Below are 16,135 nucleotides of genomic sequence, written 5' to 3' on the forward strand. Positions count from 1 at the left end.
TGAAGTTACAAGGTAAATTACTCAGTTTTGTTACATACATGATTTAAGAGGGAATTCATGCATTTATTTTGCTTTTAATTTGCCTTTTGTGTTTTTAATTTAATATTTCATAAACTCAGTTTGATGTACACATGATTTCTTCTGTTTACATTTGAACAGTCACCCCAGTTGTCTTATTGAATGGAGTTAACGTGACAGGTGACAACTCTTTACTAATAATGCCTAATAAGAATGAAACTATTCAATGCAAAGTTATAGACACAGTTTTACCTATTTCAATTACATGGTACGTGAAAGAAAAATGTGCTTAAAATATTTTTATTTGCTAGTTAAACTTAGAAGCAAGACATTAGGCGAAACTTGTCAATGACAAATATACTATTACCCTAAATTAGTAAAACCCAACATTTTCTGCATTGGAGTAAAAACTTTTCTAAGAAGCGAAAACGTACAACCTCCAAATTACGATAAAAAAAAATACTTATAATACTTCTAGTTAGGTCAGAAAATGACTAGACTCACATATAAGCATTTGCAACTGTGTATGTATGCAATCTCGTTATTACAAGTAAAGGTAGTTTACTTCATTACTTCATTTCGATTTATAACATTTCCAACCATTAATAATTACAATATTTGGAAACTGTATGGAGTATGACATCATAAAGACGATCAAACAAAAAAATATGCTACGATTTATTTCGGGGGCTGACAGTAGACGATCAGTTTTAAATAGATTCATTCACGGTGCTATGAACTGATCTCATCTACATTCTCAATTTTCCCGGGTCGATTCCAGATAGTCATATATAGTAAAGTGTTAATGTATTGTTCGTTATTAGAACGTAGGGCGTGATGGTATTGGCTGACAAACATCATGTGACGAAAGCTTTGCTTGTGTTGAGTGAATCGCACGTATGCTATTCGTACACGGTCGTACTCTGACTCCATCTTTTCGCAACTTTGCCTTCACGAAATACTGTAATGGATCCGGTAGAGGCAAATTTACTTCGATGGTGATTGCAGAAGTACGTAAAGAATTTCAAAGGTGAGGCATTAGACACTTTTCATTTCGTTTGTTGTGTTAATTATATGCAATAAAGTGAGTGATGTGAAAAGCAATGCTCACAGGCGTACCGAGGCCTAGCGTTATACAGTTTTGTTAATAACATAAAAATAATAATAATAATTTATTTTGTAAAGCGTAAAATCCACAAAAGTGCTCTAAAACGCTATGCGTGTGGTAACTAAATTGTATACCGCTAGGAAGGTTTTTGGTTGCCTGTACTGCGCAGTGTACTACAGTACGCCTAACATTATTACTGTATGACGGGTTAATATTTTGTGCTACTTTGCCACAAATTGGATTGTAGCTTCACGATAAGCAATTTGAATGACATGGGTTAGGTAATAGGGGTTCCCGTTAATTTCCGGACCCGTTAGTTTCCATCCTGAATAACGTGAGGCCTAGTTTCCTACCCTAATAACATTATTTTACTGCCCTAACTCATGGGATAGAAACTATAAATTCTTAAGAGAGGAAAATATCGTGTTGTTTTTTTAGGGGAGGAAAGTATCGTTTCTCAGGAGAGGAAGATCAAAGTGATGTTGGAAAAGCTACACTGTTTCTCTTTTGTTATTAATGCACCATACTTTTATCTGAGCCTATTTTATCATGAAATAACCTTCGTCTTTTTATATGAGAAAGGAAGATCTAACTAGCAGAAGTGAATAACATCCTGCCTTTCAAAATAAATAGTTGCATCATTGCTATGTGAGCTGTTCGGATTTAAAGATAAATAGAGCGATGGTGTTATTTCTAGTAGAAACAGTAACCTGCATCCTCTCCCTCTTTCTCTACCTTAAATATGTTTATTTCACGTATAGTTACAATGGTAACATTCTCAATTATTCAAGCACTTGTTCTTTCCAAACATGTTGGTGGTTTGAAAGTTTTCATTTATGAACACCTTCATAATACCCTAAGCTGATATATTTGCTTAAACTATATTTGCTTGGTTAAAGTTCAAGGATTATTTAGGGTCAAATTAAATGTCTGAAATGTTGAAATGACGCTACTTAATCTTCTATATATCATCATATACAACTTTATTTGTTTTTAAGGCTTTGCCTATTTACTCAGTACGAAATTAACATTCCAATTTCCCAAATAGGTGAAGATGCAAAGAAGCACAAATATATTTTTGTTGTTTTTCAGTCGTATGTAGAGTTTGTTAGAGTACCCTACTAAACACTATTTCTCCATGTAGAACAGTTAGTGCAAGTAATGTTAAGTAAAACTTTTAAGAGGTAAATAAAGTAAGGAAATTATTTTTACAAACAGTAAACAGTTTCCATCATTGGTGTGCTATGAAGTGATTTCTACGAATATCAAATGCGTGTTAAGATGTTTGTGTAAATTTTCAAAATTGTACCCATTAAATTTTAGATTTGCTTTATGGTTCCCTGCAAATGTGAGATATCTGAATTGATCATCTTATTTATTATTAGTGTTATAGATCAAAAAGGCACCCCATATACAATATACAATTAATAAAAAGTTTAAATGTTAAAAGCCCAAACTGTCATCAATACATACCATATCAGTGTTCATTTTCCTTGATTGAGATTTATGTGTGGTCCGTTTTTCCGTGCAGCTATTATCACTACCATGCTTTCGGTTCCTAACGTTGCTTACGTTACAATATTCAACTGCTATGTTTACTTCTATGTTAAAAATTACATGCACTTATGACAAATTAGTAATTTAATGTATTGAATTGTATTTCAATTCATCGACATGATTTTCGTCACATACTTAAAAGGTCCATTAATTTACAGGTAGTTACAATCTTCAACGAACACAATATTCATATATTATACCTCATCATACGTTATCATATTCTTCTGTTGATAATCTTTTCAAAGTCAATACTGGACACAACCTAATGGGGCTGATTCACCAACTACCGAAGAAAATGCCTACAACGTGTGTTATGAAAGCAGTGACCACGAATATGCTTCAATACTTTCACAACATGTCATGGTTGTTACGGAAATTACGCTCCAAAATTGTCACATCTTTATATCTTTATTACTTGCTGTAAGTAATTACATCTTTCTACTGGATACGAACTATCAACGACAACATGTAGTGTCGAGTATTATTTATCGAATATTAACATTTTCTGGCTCGTTTTACCCTATAAAAACCCGTCCTCTCCGAGGATTATCGTTGTCATCGCGCCATTCGACGCTAAGTAGTTCTGCCAAACCGTTGCTAACACTAACAACCATATCGTTCCGTTACGGGTTAGCTAGTGCTGTAAAGCTGCATCATGGCAGAGTGTATTGGTCAATCTGACGTAATCGTTAATGAGCTACATAACAAAGATTACTTATATCACTATTCTTATTAGCACAGAGAGGATAAACCGATACATATTTTAACTTTTATTTAGATAATTTGGTAGCTGCAACGTCTAGGTAAAATATTGCTTTAGATAAAGAACAAGCTCGCCATCGATATTGGTTTCCAATTTGAAAATGAATGTTTACTCTACTGTCCAATACATTGTACCTGCGATACCTTCATTCCATTGGAAGTTCAGTCAATATGAAACATGCCAGTAAAAAGAAAAAAACATGCTTCGGCCAGACATGTTTGTAATTGTTACAGGGCAATGATATTTCGGAGCTGAATTCAGAGTGAAATCTTTTGAAATGAAAGATACTCTAAGAAGCATCTCTATTACTTCATTTACTGGTCAGCATTTGTGTTGAAGAATTACTTTACGGCTTCATGTGCTCACCTACATGCATCTGCACCACTTACCCTAGAATAACACCAAGTTATATCATATGTATCCTACGCCTACTGTCATTAATTCTTGAGTCAGAACACAGCAAAGGTACAAGGTCATCACATAATTCATGTGGGCATGGCATTTGAATGATGTTTCAACCTAGAACGATTCTTTGTTTTATTATATATCACGTGAACTAATATTACAATGCTCAAAGTGTGACACTACCCAGCCGCAGGCTATGAACGTTAACAATAATATACATAACATTTCTACATTTCGCGTTCACATGCAGATACGTCAACTACACCAACTATATATGAGGTATTGTGACGCCCAGGGGAGCGTCACGTAAACGCCTCCGTACATAGGTGGCATTACTGCTGGAGTAGTTGTCCTGTTTGTGTGTATTGTTTTATTGTTCTCTGGGGGTCTGTTTTATCTAATATCTTTTTATATGTAAAGTGAATTGTTGTAGTTTCATATGCTAATTTATACCTTTTGTTTCCGTCTCCCTTTCAGCTGTCCAGCTCTCGTGACAAAAGTCTGGTCCCTCCGTAGCTATGTGGAATGTTCGAGCCACGCGAAGTTCCAATGTTTCGTTTCAGTTTTTGTGTTAAGTTAGGGCACTTGCCATTTTGGGTTCTAAGAGTGTGTTCCATTTTTTGGTGTTTGCTGCTGCCTAGTGAGGTCCGTTGGTCAGTTCGTTAAGTAAGTTAAATGTTCTTTTATAGTTTAGGCAAGTCCGAGTCCTATTTCTTATAATATTGTAGGCGTATTTCCCCGTTTGTCAGAATCCCTTTAAATTATTACACCTAAATTTACTAAAAGGTTGGGAGCACGGTCGATATTATCGCCGCACCCTGCGGGGTAATTCTTATATTTGTGGCGCGGGGGTGACCTTAATTCGGGTTGAATTTTCCCCGAGGCAACGCCTACGTATTGTAGATTTAGGACTCGAAATTATACGTTTGGCCACGGACTTCACAGGTACGTATCGTTATCATTTATGTAAATTATAAGCTGGAATTTATGTGGATTTGTATGTTATTAACTGAATATTGGTCCTAATTTATCACCTTACTACCTTATTTTTGGAGGTCACTGCGTTGACCTCCTGTATTATTTAATTTGGTTTTTATAGACACCTGCCCAAGTGGAGAAGGCAAAGGTTTTTTTGTATTAAATGTATTAGAAGCTTAAAAAGCAATTTATTTGTTCGTGTGTTTATTGGTTCAGTGTGTCTCAACTTGTAGTTGCCCCACATTCATCCTGACATAGGGTGGCCGACAGCGGCCCTATCGAACCCACGGCCGCTCGGCAAGTTATAACCCCGTTTGGGGCGCTACAGTATACAACGTTTATATGGTATTTCGTAACCCTGGGTCAATGTTGAGAGAGTTCACAATACTATACAAAGGCCGTGTTATTTACATAGACCTCTGAACAGATGTGAACTGCGAACAAAATGTACTACGTACACTTAAGTTGGAATTTTAAGGCAGAAGTAATTAATCTTAAACTTGAGCCAAAACCAGGATAAATAAGCCAAAAAAGTTGACATTTTGCATAATGAAGTGTATAAAACTAGTTGCAGTAAACAATTATCATATAAAAATCAGAGAAAATGCTGAAAAGGAAATACTTTTCTCCCTCAAAATGTAAACAAAATGGTGGCTATGTGGGCAATATTGAGTCAGACTGTCTAATTGACCAACATGTTGCGCGTTGGTTTATTTATATGACCGATTTGTCCACTTTCCTTTGAAAGGTAAACAACAACATGTTTACTATCAAAACATCAATTACATCAAGTAAAATTGTCCAAATTATATCACAGAAAGATATGATTTGGCCAGTTACAAGATAAACATATGAACTTATACCTTAAAACAACTAAGTTCACTCAATTACTGGAAGGACACATTAGTAAATGCTACATTCCATCCACAATATATTAAAAACTGATGTTTAAAAATGAACTTTGTCGGTGTTTTGCTTTAACATTAGGTCATTAACAATTCGGAGATATGTTAGCTAACGTACAAAGTCTTCTGTCATAAACAAAGATGTCCGTTACTAAGACCGTTCAGAATATCGAATCAATAAATCAGAAGGAAGAAGATCATAGCGTAGACTTTATTATACTCACATATGGCCTCACCGTATTGTCCACAACTGAGTTTGGTATTCTTTTTAACTTTGGTTATTTTTAATTGATTAAACCGAATTGAAACTGGACTCGATTAACTGTAACTCTTTTTTGTTATAGTAGGCTATGTACTAATGTTAAACGTGTTGAATCATAGGGCTTCACGCTCGTTATTTGTAGCATTGGTTAATTCCAGACACGTCATGGGGAATTCCAACTCAATAGAACTACATATATGTCAGTTGTTATACCTATTAATAGATACTATAGCATTTCCACGGTGTACAATGAATGAATACCGCGGTTCTACATTTACAGTAAGTTTGCCTATACATATGTCATTGGGTCCGTACTATTTATTGCAACCTTACGGCATCAGTCACTAACAACGGTTATTCATCTAAGTCATTTTCTATTTATAGAGGAGTGAGACAGGGATGCCCATTAAGTCCTTATATCTTTATTATCTGCGCTGAAATTTTAGCTATTTATATTAATTCCAATCCACTTATCCGTGGTATTTGAATTCTTAATGAAGAGTTTCAGATTATGCAATATGCAGATGATACTACAATATTTCTTGATGGTTCCCACACTACTCTGAGTGAAATTGTTCATATATTTAGGGATTTTGAGTGGGCATCTGGCCTTAAAGTAAACTATGATAAGACCAATTTTTATCCACTTGGCCATTTGATTACTAGGAAGCCTCATTTTATAGATAATTATGATCTTAAGTGGACCAATGGCCCAATCACTGGGTATTGTGGTTAGTAATGACAGAGATAGTCTGTTTCGGCTGAATTTTCTCCCCAAGCTTTCTCGCCTCAAAAATATTCTTAATATGTGGTCATGTCGAGACCTCACTCCTATTGGTAAAATTGTCCTAGTTAAGTCATTGTAATCTCTCAGTTTGTCTATCTTTTTTTCAGAATCTTCCGAACCCGCCTGAATACTTCACGAAGTTGATTTAGTCGATTATTTATAAGTTTATGGAAAACCTGATAAAATTAGGCAAACTACTTTAATAAATCCCTTTTCCAGTTGTGGGTTAAAAACAGTTCATCTTAACAGCTTCATTGATGATTTAAAATGTACTTTGGTTAGGCAATATCATGACAAAAGTGTCGCATTATAGAAATTATACTTCAACTTTTATTTTTATATGAATTTTGGCAAACATCGTTTATTTGTTTGTATTTATTCGTATGGAGATATTAAGACTAATAAGATTTTAAATGACGTTATCCATGGCTGGTCCCGTTTTGCATTTCAGAACCCAAGTTGTAATTTCAAGGAACACATCATTTGGAATAATCATTATATTAAAGTTGATCATAAAGTTGTTTTTTAAAAAAAACCTGGCAGGACAAGGGGATTAAATATTTAAAAGATTTATTAGATGACAACTATTATTTCTTATCACACTCGTCGTTGACAAGAAAGTATAACTTTAATTGTCCTCTTACAACGTATTGCGGTATTATCCACGCAATTCCCAGTCATTGGAAAGAGTTATTTACCCAGGGTGATAACAATGGGGTGTCTTTACTAGATTCTATTCATAGCATGTCATTCCTTTCACAATATATATATAATCAGCTTATCCAGAGATTCGTAACACCACCAAAGTCAATCTCTAATTGGAAATTTGCACTTCAATATATGTGAGCTCCAAGGGAGATATATATTTTTCATATTCCTTTCCAGTCACTTAGAGATAATAAGATTCAATACTTTCAGTTTCGCTTATACATCGTATTTTAGGTACTAATTATTTTTTTTTTTTAATGAATAAGGAGGATAATCCACGGTGTACGTTCTCTGGTGAGAGAGATGAAACGTTAGTTCATTTATTTTGGGAGTGTAATATAACCTCCAACTTTATTTTAAATAATGAGCAGAAAATATTTAATAGACAATTTGTTTTCTCTAAGCAAGATATATGTTTTGGTTACCGTTTTCAAGTAAAACACCCTATGAATTTCCTTATCTTTCATATGAAGTATTATATTTATCAGGAAAAAATGAACAGTGGTATTCCAAATACAAATGCATTCTTCAATAACTTTAAATTCTTACTACAGGTGGAGAAATATCTTCATAAGTGTGAAACTCGCTCTCCCATTTTCTAGTTGTACTTCTCGTTTTGATGTTTAGGTTTTCGGAGTCACTATTTATTTGTCCTGATACAGTTATACCTTGATTATCTGCTGCGTGGGAATGTTTATTATATATTTCGAAATTGGTATTACTCTAATATACTTGGTTAATCGATCACTTTAGTTTTCACAATTATGGTCGCTATTTAAGAAATAGCTATAGTTTATTTACGAAAATGTAAAAACAGAATTGTACATTGAAAGTTTGAATAAAAGATGGCAAACGAAATGTTTGCCTATACAGCAATCGTCACAATCATAACAGATGTGCATATGTTGCTCTTTTGATAGAAATGAACGAAATTGGCTAAAATGTATTTTGCTGTATTCCATAGAGGCCATAGCCACGTATATATCGAACGACAATATGTGCTGGGTGGGTGAGTGTTCTTATTTTGCAGGCCTTAGCGTAGCTAGCCGGGGGGGGGGGGAGCAGGAGTCCTGTAAAATGTCCTCCCTCTATTTTCCCCCACTGCCCAATTGTCATTCGGGGGTAAACAGGTTTGGACGAAAATTTCAATGCATTTAAAGTCTCAGTTAAAGCAGTTTGCGGTTGACGTTAATCATGCAGTGACTTACTTAACTGACTTAGTTGCGTAGGACGCTGTGTCCCTTTGCCCTCTGGCGAGTAATCCTTCTCCAATCTTGGCTTGCTGAAGTCATTCTTGAATGCTTGGTATGGAAGCCGATGCTCCGGCATCCTAAATACATGGCCGGCCCATTTCAGGCGTCTCTTGCAGATTGCAGCATTGATGGTAGTTGTGACATTCAGCCTTTGTCTGATGGTGTCGTTCCTCACTTTATCTAGGATGGAGACACCCAGTATTGCTCTGAGACATCTCATTTCAAAGACATCAAGACGATGACGATCTTTTTCACGGAGTGCCCAGGATTCAGAACTGTATGTTGCTATTGGCAGAATGAGGGCCTGGTAAATCCTTACTTTCAGGGATCTGGTGATCTCATGGTATTTTGACCAGATGGTATTTTTCAGTCTTCCAAAAGACCAGGAAGCCAACCTTATGCGGCGTTTGACGTCTTCTTCCATTGAGGGGACATTGCTGCCCAGGAAGACAAAGTTGTCAACTTTCTCAACAGTTACTTGGTTAAGGAGAACATCTTTGGTGTCTTCAGACATTATTTTACACTTTGTTGGGTTGATTTTCATTCCCCGTCTTGTGCATGCTTCTTGAAGTTTGTTGGTGGCCTCCTGTAGGCTGTCAATGTCCATTTCTATGAGAGTGGTGTCATCGGCATAACGGATGTTGTTTATACACATGTTGCCCATCTTCAGACCTGAGTCAAGATTTCTTTCATGACAAACTCCAGGTAGATGTTGAAGAGACAGGAAGATAGTAGGCAGCCTTGTCTGACACCAACTTGAACCTCAAACCACTCAGTGATCTTTCTATTCACCATCAACAGAACACTTTGTTTTCTCATACATCCTTGCCATGAGGTCTTCTAGCTTTGGATCTACTCCAATTGAGCGCAGGCATTTCCAGGGAGCCTCCCTCCAAATTGTGTCGACGGCTGCTTTGAAGTCCACAAAGTTCCAGTGAAGCAGTATTTTCCTCTCTTTGGCTTTTTCGAAGATCTGGCGGACTGTGAAGATGGCATCTGTTGTTCCTCTGGAGGCTCTGAATCCGCACTGCTCCTCACTGAGGTGGTTTTCTACAGTATCTTGGATTCTAGTAAGCAGCATCCTGGAGAAGACTTTTCCTGGGATGGACAGGCTCCGGGATGGTTTTTAAGGATGTCATCATCTCTGGGGAATTATGTGTTTAGATGTTTGTTGAAATGGTCTTCCCAGCACTTCATCACTTCGTCTGGAGCTGTCCTTACAATGCCTTGATTGTCTTTGGCTGCAGCCTTGGTTGTTGTTTTCTCCCAAGCTAGCTTCCTCACTTTTTTGAAGAGGTCATGGCTGTTGTTCATACTATAGGCTTGTTCCATTTCAGAAACATCATTTTCTATGAGTTTCCTTTTTCAATGTTTTACCTCATATTTCACCTTTTTGTTAAACGTCTTGTAGTTGTTCTAATTGGCTGCTGTAGGGTTGTTGAGCACCTCAACTCTAGCTTTCCTGCGGAGATGGCACATTTTTCTGATTTCTTCTGGCAGGCCTTTCACCAGTTTCTTCCGCTGGAAGCCTACTCTTCCGTGAATTTGTTTGTGGTGTTTTTGAACTTTTCCCACAAGGTTTCAACATCTGTGTCCTCTAGATGTAATAGAGGTTCAAAGTCACCTCCTATTTTTGCTCTGAACCCCTCCGCAATCAGTGGATTGTGAAGTTTGCTAACATCATAGCTTTTTGGAGTTGTTTTAAGACGCTTGACCTTAACCGGTGCTAATAGTACTGTTGCCAGGACGAGATTATGGTCTGACCCCACATCTTCTGAGCAGTAGGACCGGCAGTTCTTGAATGTAGTCAGGTTTTCTTGCTGGGTAATAATGAAGTCAATCATATTCTTGTACTTTCCACAAGGGGAGGTCCATGTTACTTTCCTACCATCTTTGTGCTGGAAATGTGTGTTGCACACTGTTAGCTTGTTGAGCATACAGAATTCTAACAGCTTTTCTCCACGCTCATTGATTTTCCCCAAGCCAAATCTACCCATTGCAGGGCTCCAGTTGTTCTGGTCTGTGCCTATTTTTGCATTGAAGTCACCCATGAGGATGAGGCGCTCCCTCCTATTGACTTTCTGAAGGTGGCGCTGCAGCACATTATAGAATTGATCACTTTCTGTTTCACTATGCGTCGAGGTCGGGGCATATACTTGGATGATGTTAAATATCCCTTCCTTGGGTCTAAACTTGGCTGTGATAATCCTTGGTGACACTGACTCAAAGCTAACAAGACAACTTAGTAGTGATTGTAATATCACGAGTCCCACACCTTCGCTCCCAATTCCGTCTTTCCTACAACCGAGTAAGGCGGTAAACTCCTCTTTGCTAATCATGGAATCAGATTCAGTCAGGTGGGTTTCACTTAGTCCAAGGATGTCTAGGTTGAAACTTCTGGCTTCTTCCAAGAGAATTTCCCAATTACCTTCCTTTCTCAGTGTTCTGACACTACATGTCGCAATATTTAGATTACTGGAGCTCCCTTTTCCAGGTTCCTCAACAGTAGTTTTAGTCACAGTTGGTTTATTTGTCACAGATTGGCGTTTATTAGTCACAAATTGGCGTTTGGTTGATTTCCGGTTACTTACGCTGGTCCTTGTCAGAGTTCGGCTACTTACGCTGATTGGTTCATTCTCCTTTTTCTTAGCTGCGGTGTCTTTTTTTTACCTGTGGAGATGGCAACCAAACATCCGGCAGATTCTTCGCACCCTGCTACTCTGTTGGCAGCGAGTAGCCACCGGGACTCGGGGCCGTAACGGGGAGTCGACTATCATGAAGGTTTAAGTTTACTCAACAGAGTATATAGCCTGGTAGAATAATGAAACTGGGCACGCGGCTACTGACTTCCCAGTAGAGGCTGGATGAACTCCTTGGACTCCTGCCCGATCTAAAGGAGGTCTTAGTCAGATCTTGGTCTTACTTCTGACAGTAGGTCCAGAACCTCCTGCACACTCTGGAACTAGTGTTCCAGGGGGAGGGGGGGGGGCTCTGTTCAGTCGCCGAGGGCTCGACTATGTGACAGGTGGTACCGGGTTACATGGTAACCGGTAGCAAGAGAGATCAATCATGCAGTAATGGAAGAAAACTCTCAAATTAATACCAGACAATTACGTCAATTTAAATATTAGGCCTATGTTGTTATTTCGCTTTTTGCCATCACAACGATGTTCGGTCCCGAGAATAGATTTACGAAGAAACAAATCGAAGGTGTAAGTCTTCAACAGGTGTTGCCGTCGGTATCAATAACCTGTTTTTTGTATAATGTATATAACTTCTTATAATATTCTAATGAAAAGATTAATATTTTACTGATATTGATACAAGGAATATCAAAAAGTCCATCACACGTGTGACAGATAGAAATCATCCACAAAATATGATATTTGTTATCATATGTAGCGAAACTACAACGTGGTTCTTATCATTTGCTTCTTACAAATTTCAAGGTCGTTTACAATTTCCTAAAAAGATTTCAAGCAAGTATATATCACTAGTCTGACTAATCAAGTGGTGAAAATTCAAAATGTAGACCCAAGTAATTAAAAAAGCTATATTATTTCTCTTGCCAGATTACCAGATCACAGATACAGTGCCTGCGACAACTGGTAAACAGAATTGTTTATTTCCTTTCAAGTTTGTAAAAATATTCATAAAATTACAAGCTTAACAAGAAAGTAAACTTAACAATATGACTCAATATATGTAATGTAAATAATTATACGGAAGTTCTTGATCCAGTTCTAACTATGAATGAATATATTTTAGACAAGTGATTTCATAGTTATGTATTTTTACCCTTAATTGGTGACAGAAGGTGAATATTCATTTTTTTTCCTTTTTTACGTGAACAATAAGAATGAGGTAAGCAAACTCGGTATTTAAACATAAGTTCATGATATCTACATTACGGCATGGCAGACGACAGCTAGTGCATTCAGACGCAGAGCCAATATGGCACACAATTTAAATCCATTGAAGAAACGGGCACTTGTATCTCCCATGGTTATTTTCAGGAATGCTTTCTTTCGTTGTCCACAGAGACTCTACATACAACACAAAAATCAGAAGGGCGACAACCACGGCAATTAGAAAACACATGGATGATAGTGGCTGGTGTATTCGTGTTGATTTCCAGTTGCCTGTTGGTCTGTGTGTGCATCACAGTCAGGAAATTAAGATGTATGATAAAGTGTTGTACATACCTTTGATATTTAAAGTTAAGGAACAGAAATATTAAAGCAATTTGTATTATATATATATATATAGACTTACGATGCCAAATAATTTCGTATTGGGTCAAATACGATACACAAACATTATTGAAACCAGGCGTGGAAGCAATATCCAGGGGTCGCCATGAATTAGTCAATGTGAGGTGATTTGTTATTTGTGGTAAAAAATCTCATCCATACTTTTAACAAATGACAGTAAAGGTAATCTTATGTTAAATCAGGGTTTATTGATTACCCATAAACTATACACTTTTTCAATAGTTATATTATATTAAATTCACTTGGCCTCTCAATGATTTGAAATTACTAGCATAGGGGTCCTTAACACAAGTAGGTTTTGTTAATTTGAATAATAATTATGTTCACAAAAAAGGAATAGTAATCAACGTCTGCGTTACTTACCCTCATTGTGAACGGATTAACCCAAACATACATTCATTCTATGTCCGTTTACAGTTTCAGTAACAAGAAACCGCCAAGGGTGAGAATTAATAAAAACATAATATTGCAAATTGTTCACCCCCTCCCCCTTTCACTGTTATAGTTTACTCTCGAAATACTGTATTATATTTGTTAAGCTTGCTGTGACACGCAGTCAAATTACCATTAACGTTGATGAAACAATCCAAAAGTTATACTATGCTTTTAATTCATTATTTTCCGTTTGGTTCAGAAATATCAACTCAATTCATCAAATGAACGTACTCGATAAAGACGCCTTAGATACCGATCAATCAAGTATGATATAGTTTCATGTCATGTCAGTTTCTGAATTCGATGAAGGGATATTGAGAATCTTATGAACGTTGATTTTTATTTGAAGCACGATTCCATATCCAACAAATAGGACACATATATGGTATTACTTTAGATACATGTTTCATCGAATAACATGACAACTTGCATTTGGTAAATTGTACATGTGGCTGCAATTTCGTTCAAATGCAACAATTCAAACAATAAATACTGGTGCAATTCAAAGTAAAAAAAATATGCATTCCTTCGTACATATTTAACAAATTGATAATTTGTTCTGGATGTCTTATGTTGATTAACATATTGTTTCAATATCATGTATCAAATATTTAATCACCATGACAAAAATTGAAATACATATATAAAAGAAACCAATGCAGTTGTTTGAGATAAAACATCGACTTTATTATGTTATAGTTCATCGAAATGAGAGACTGACAGAAGGGAGGTAAGCTATTTTATTAATGATCTTTACAACTTTATAACGGAACCGCCAAGGTTTAAGTCGCCAAGCTTTAAACGTCCCAGCTTTAAACCGCAATTTTTTTTCTGCTCTCCATCCCTTGTCTACTAATCCCCTTACATCTATCTCTTTGTGTTCACCATGCTCATTAACCTGTCTGTTTTCTGTGCGTGTTTTTGTCCCCTCTGTTACTGTTACTTGTCATTTAGCTTTTGAAGAAGATCCTGCTAGGATCCTGCTAGGATCGAAACGTCATGCCAATTTACATTTACACAAGCTTTAAACTAATGTACAAACTAAATATTAAAGTTTATTATAGTTACAATAATTACAGATAATTTGCATTGATATATTAATAGGTCATGACATATGTTATTGTGATACGGGAAGAGTATTCGTTTAACTTCACTGGTTATCGTTACTGATTTCTAAAGCAGGAAAGAATTACCAAAGATACCTGTTGACGAGGAAAACTCACAAAACTCCCACAATTCTGGAGGAAGTGAACCTACTAAGTTTACTCAATACAACGATAAGTAATGTAAATGAATCAATTAAGACGTGAGACAAATTCATATTATTTATTACAGACTGGCAGCACTAAAAGGAGATGCAGATAAGATTTGCCAATGAGAATGATTTCCCCAATAGCTATAGAAGAAAATGGATACGACTGTGTGATACTTATGCCATTGTGTTATACAGTCCACCAAGAATAAATTGTTACTGAGGATCATATAGAGCCACTGTTTATTCATAAATACTGAGTAAATACAAGAGACAAACTCGAATAGGTTATTTGTACTATTTGTTATGTTATTTGCATTTTTCTCAGTTTACAATCTCTTTCTCTTTGGCAGATTATTATTCTACAGCAGATGTAATTTCAGGAGAAGATCACCGGATTTTGAATGATGATGATATTTCCATCACCATGAATATCAAGATGGGAAAAATCTACAAAAGATGGATGGGATCTATTCATCTTTCTAATGAGACCGATAAGTGTGTCGTTGTAGTAACAACTCTAACAGGCTAGTGACATTATGATATGCAATTTTTGTAATTATTGAGTTTCAAAGCCACGGTCAGTTATTATATAATACTACGTCTGTATCGATTTTGTGTCAGAACGGTGAATTGTTGGCAATGGTGTCCCTTTTACACATCATTTGAAGATGAGAGGGGATCAATCGATTTGTGTAACAATCTGAAGTATATATTAATTTGTGACTTTTTTGGTTCTGTTTTCAGAAAAACTATTTAGAAAGAACGAAATTCATTGGGAGGGTTTCATCAGAAAATGTCTCGAATTACCAGCATCGAACCATCTAGCAAAGATCGAGGCTATATCTATCCAAAGCAGTGAGTTATTATTGTCCATATATTATATATCAAGTTATAGTATATTGTTAACGGTTGTTTTATGCTTTAAAGAAAACGAAATGAGGTCCATTCACCAATATTTTTCAAACTTTAACACCACGCCTTCCTAAAACTCAGTGTGTGACTATGTCCGCTAAATGGAATAGAAAGGAATGAAATAGACTAAGGAGCTGATATAATCTACTGGTCATCATAAATATGTGACCAAGAACCTGAAATAGTTATAACCATTTAAATTAGCTGCTAAACGATTCCAGAATTGTAGTAATTATATATTATAATTATAAAGTTCTTACGCTACAATAATTATCATATGCATGTCATTTCAACATATGTTAATGTATTTTATTATGAACACGTTTTCTTTAACGTAATTTCTCCTATTTTGTTTCTTGTATTGTTTCAGACAAACTGTTTCTTATCAGTGAACACCTCGTTTGTGAAAACATGCACAAAGTATTGTCACGTGACACTAAAGATGAGATGGACTACTATTGTTGTAGTTCATTGTCAGTTCCTGACGTCATCAAACATATAGCAGGAGTTTTGGA

At 36.1% G+C, this 16,135-nt stretch overlaps 1 protein-coding gene across 1 annotated transcript in view; it reads left to right on the forward strand.

Annotated features, from left to right (window-relative positions):
• LOC139977300 (uncharacterized) overlaps positions 1-15,237 on the forward strand; it is a 31,206-nt gene extending 15,969 nt beyond the window's left edge. Inside the window, exons 2-6 of the mRNA XM_071986586.1 lie at positions 13,436-13,460; positions 13,653-13,717; positions 14,153-14,183; positions 14,633-14,709; positions 15,059-15,237. Coding sequence (XP_071842687.1) covers positions 13,436-13,460; positions 13,653-13,717; positions 14,153-14,183; positions 14,633-14,709; positions 15,059-15,237 — 377 coding nt within the window. The remainder of the gene's footprint in view (positions 1-13,435; positions 13,461-13,652; positions 13,718-14,152; positions 14,184-14,632; positions 14,710-15,058) is intronic.
• Positions 15,238-16,135: the final 898 nt, after the last annotated feature.

This window comes from Apostichopus japonicus, chromosome 12 (assembly GCF_037975245.1).
Source record: "Apostichopus japonicus isolate 1M-3 chromosome 12, ASM3797524v1, whole genome shotgun sequence".
NCBI lineage: Eukaryota > Metazoa > Echinodermata > Holothuroidea > Aspidochirotida > Stichopodidae > Apostichopus > Apostichopus japonicus.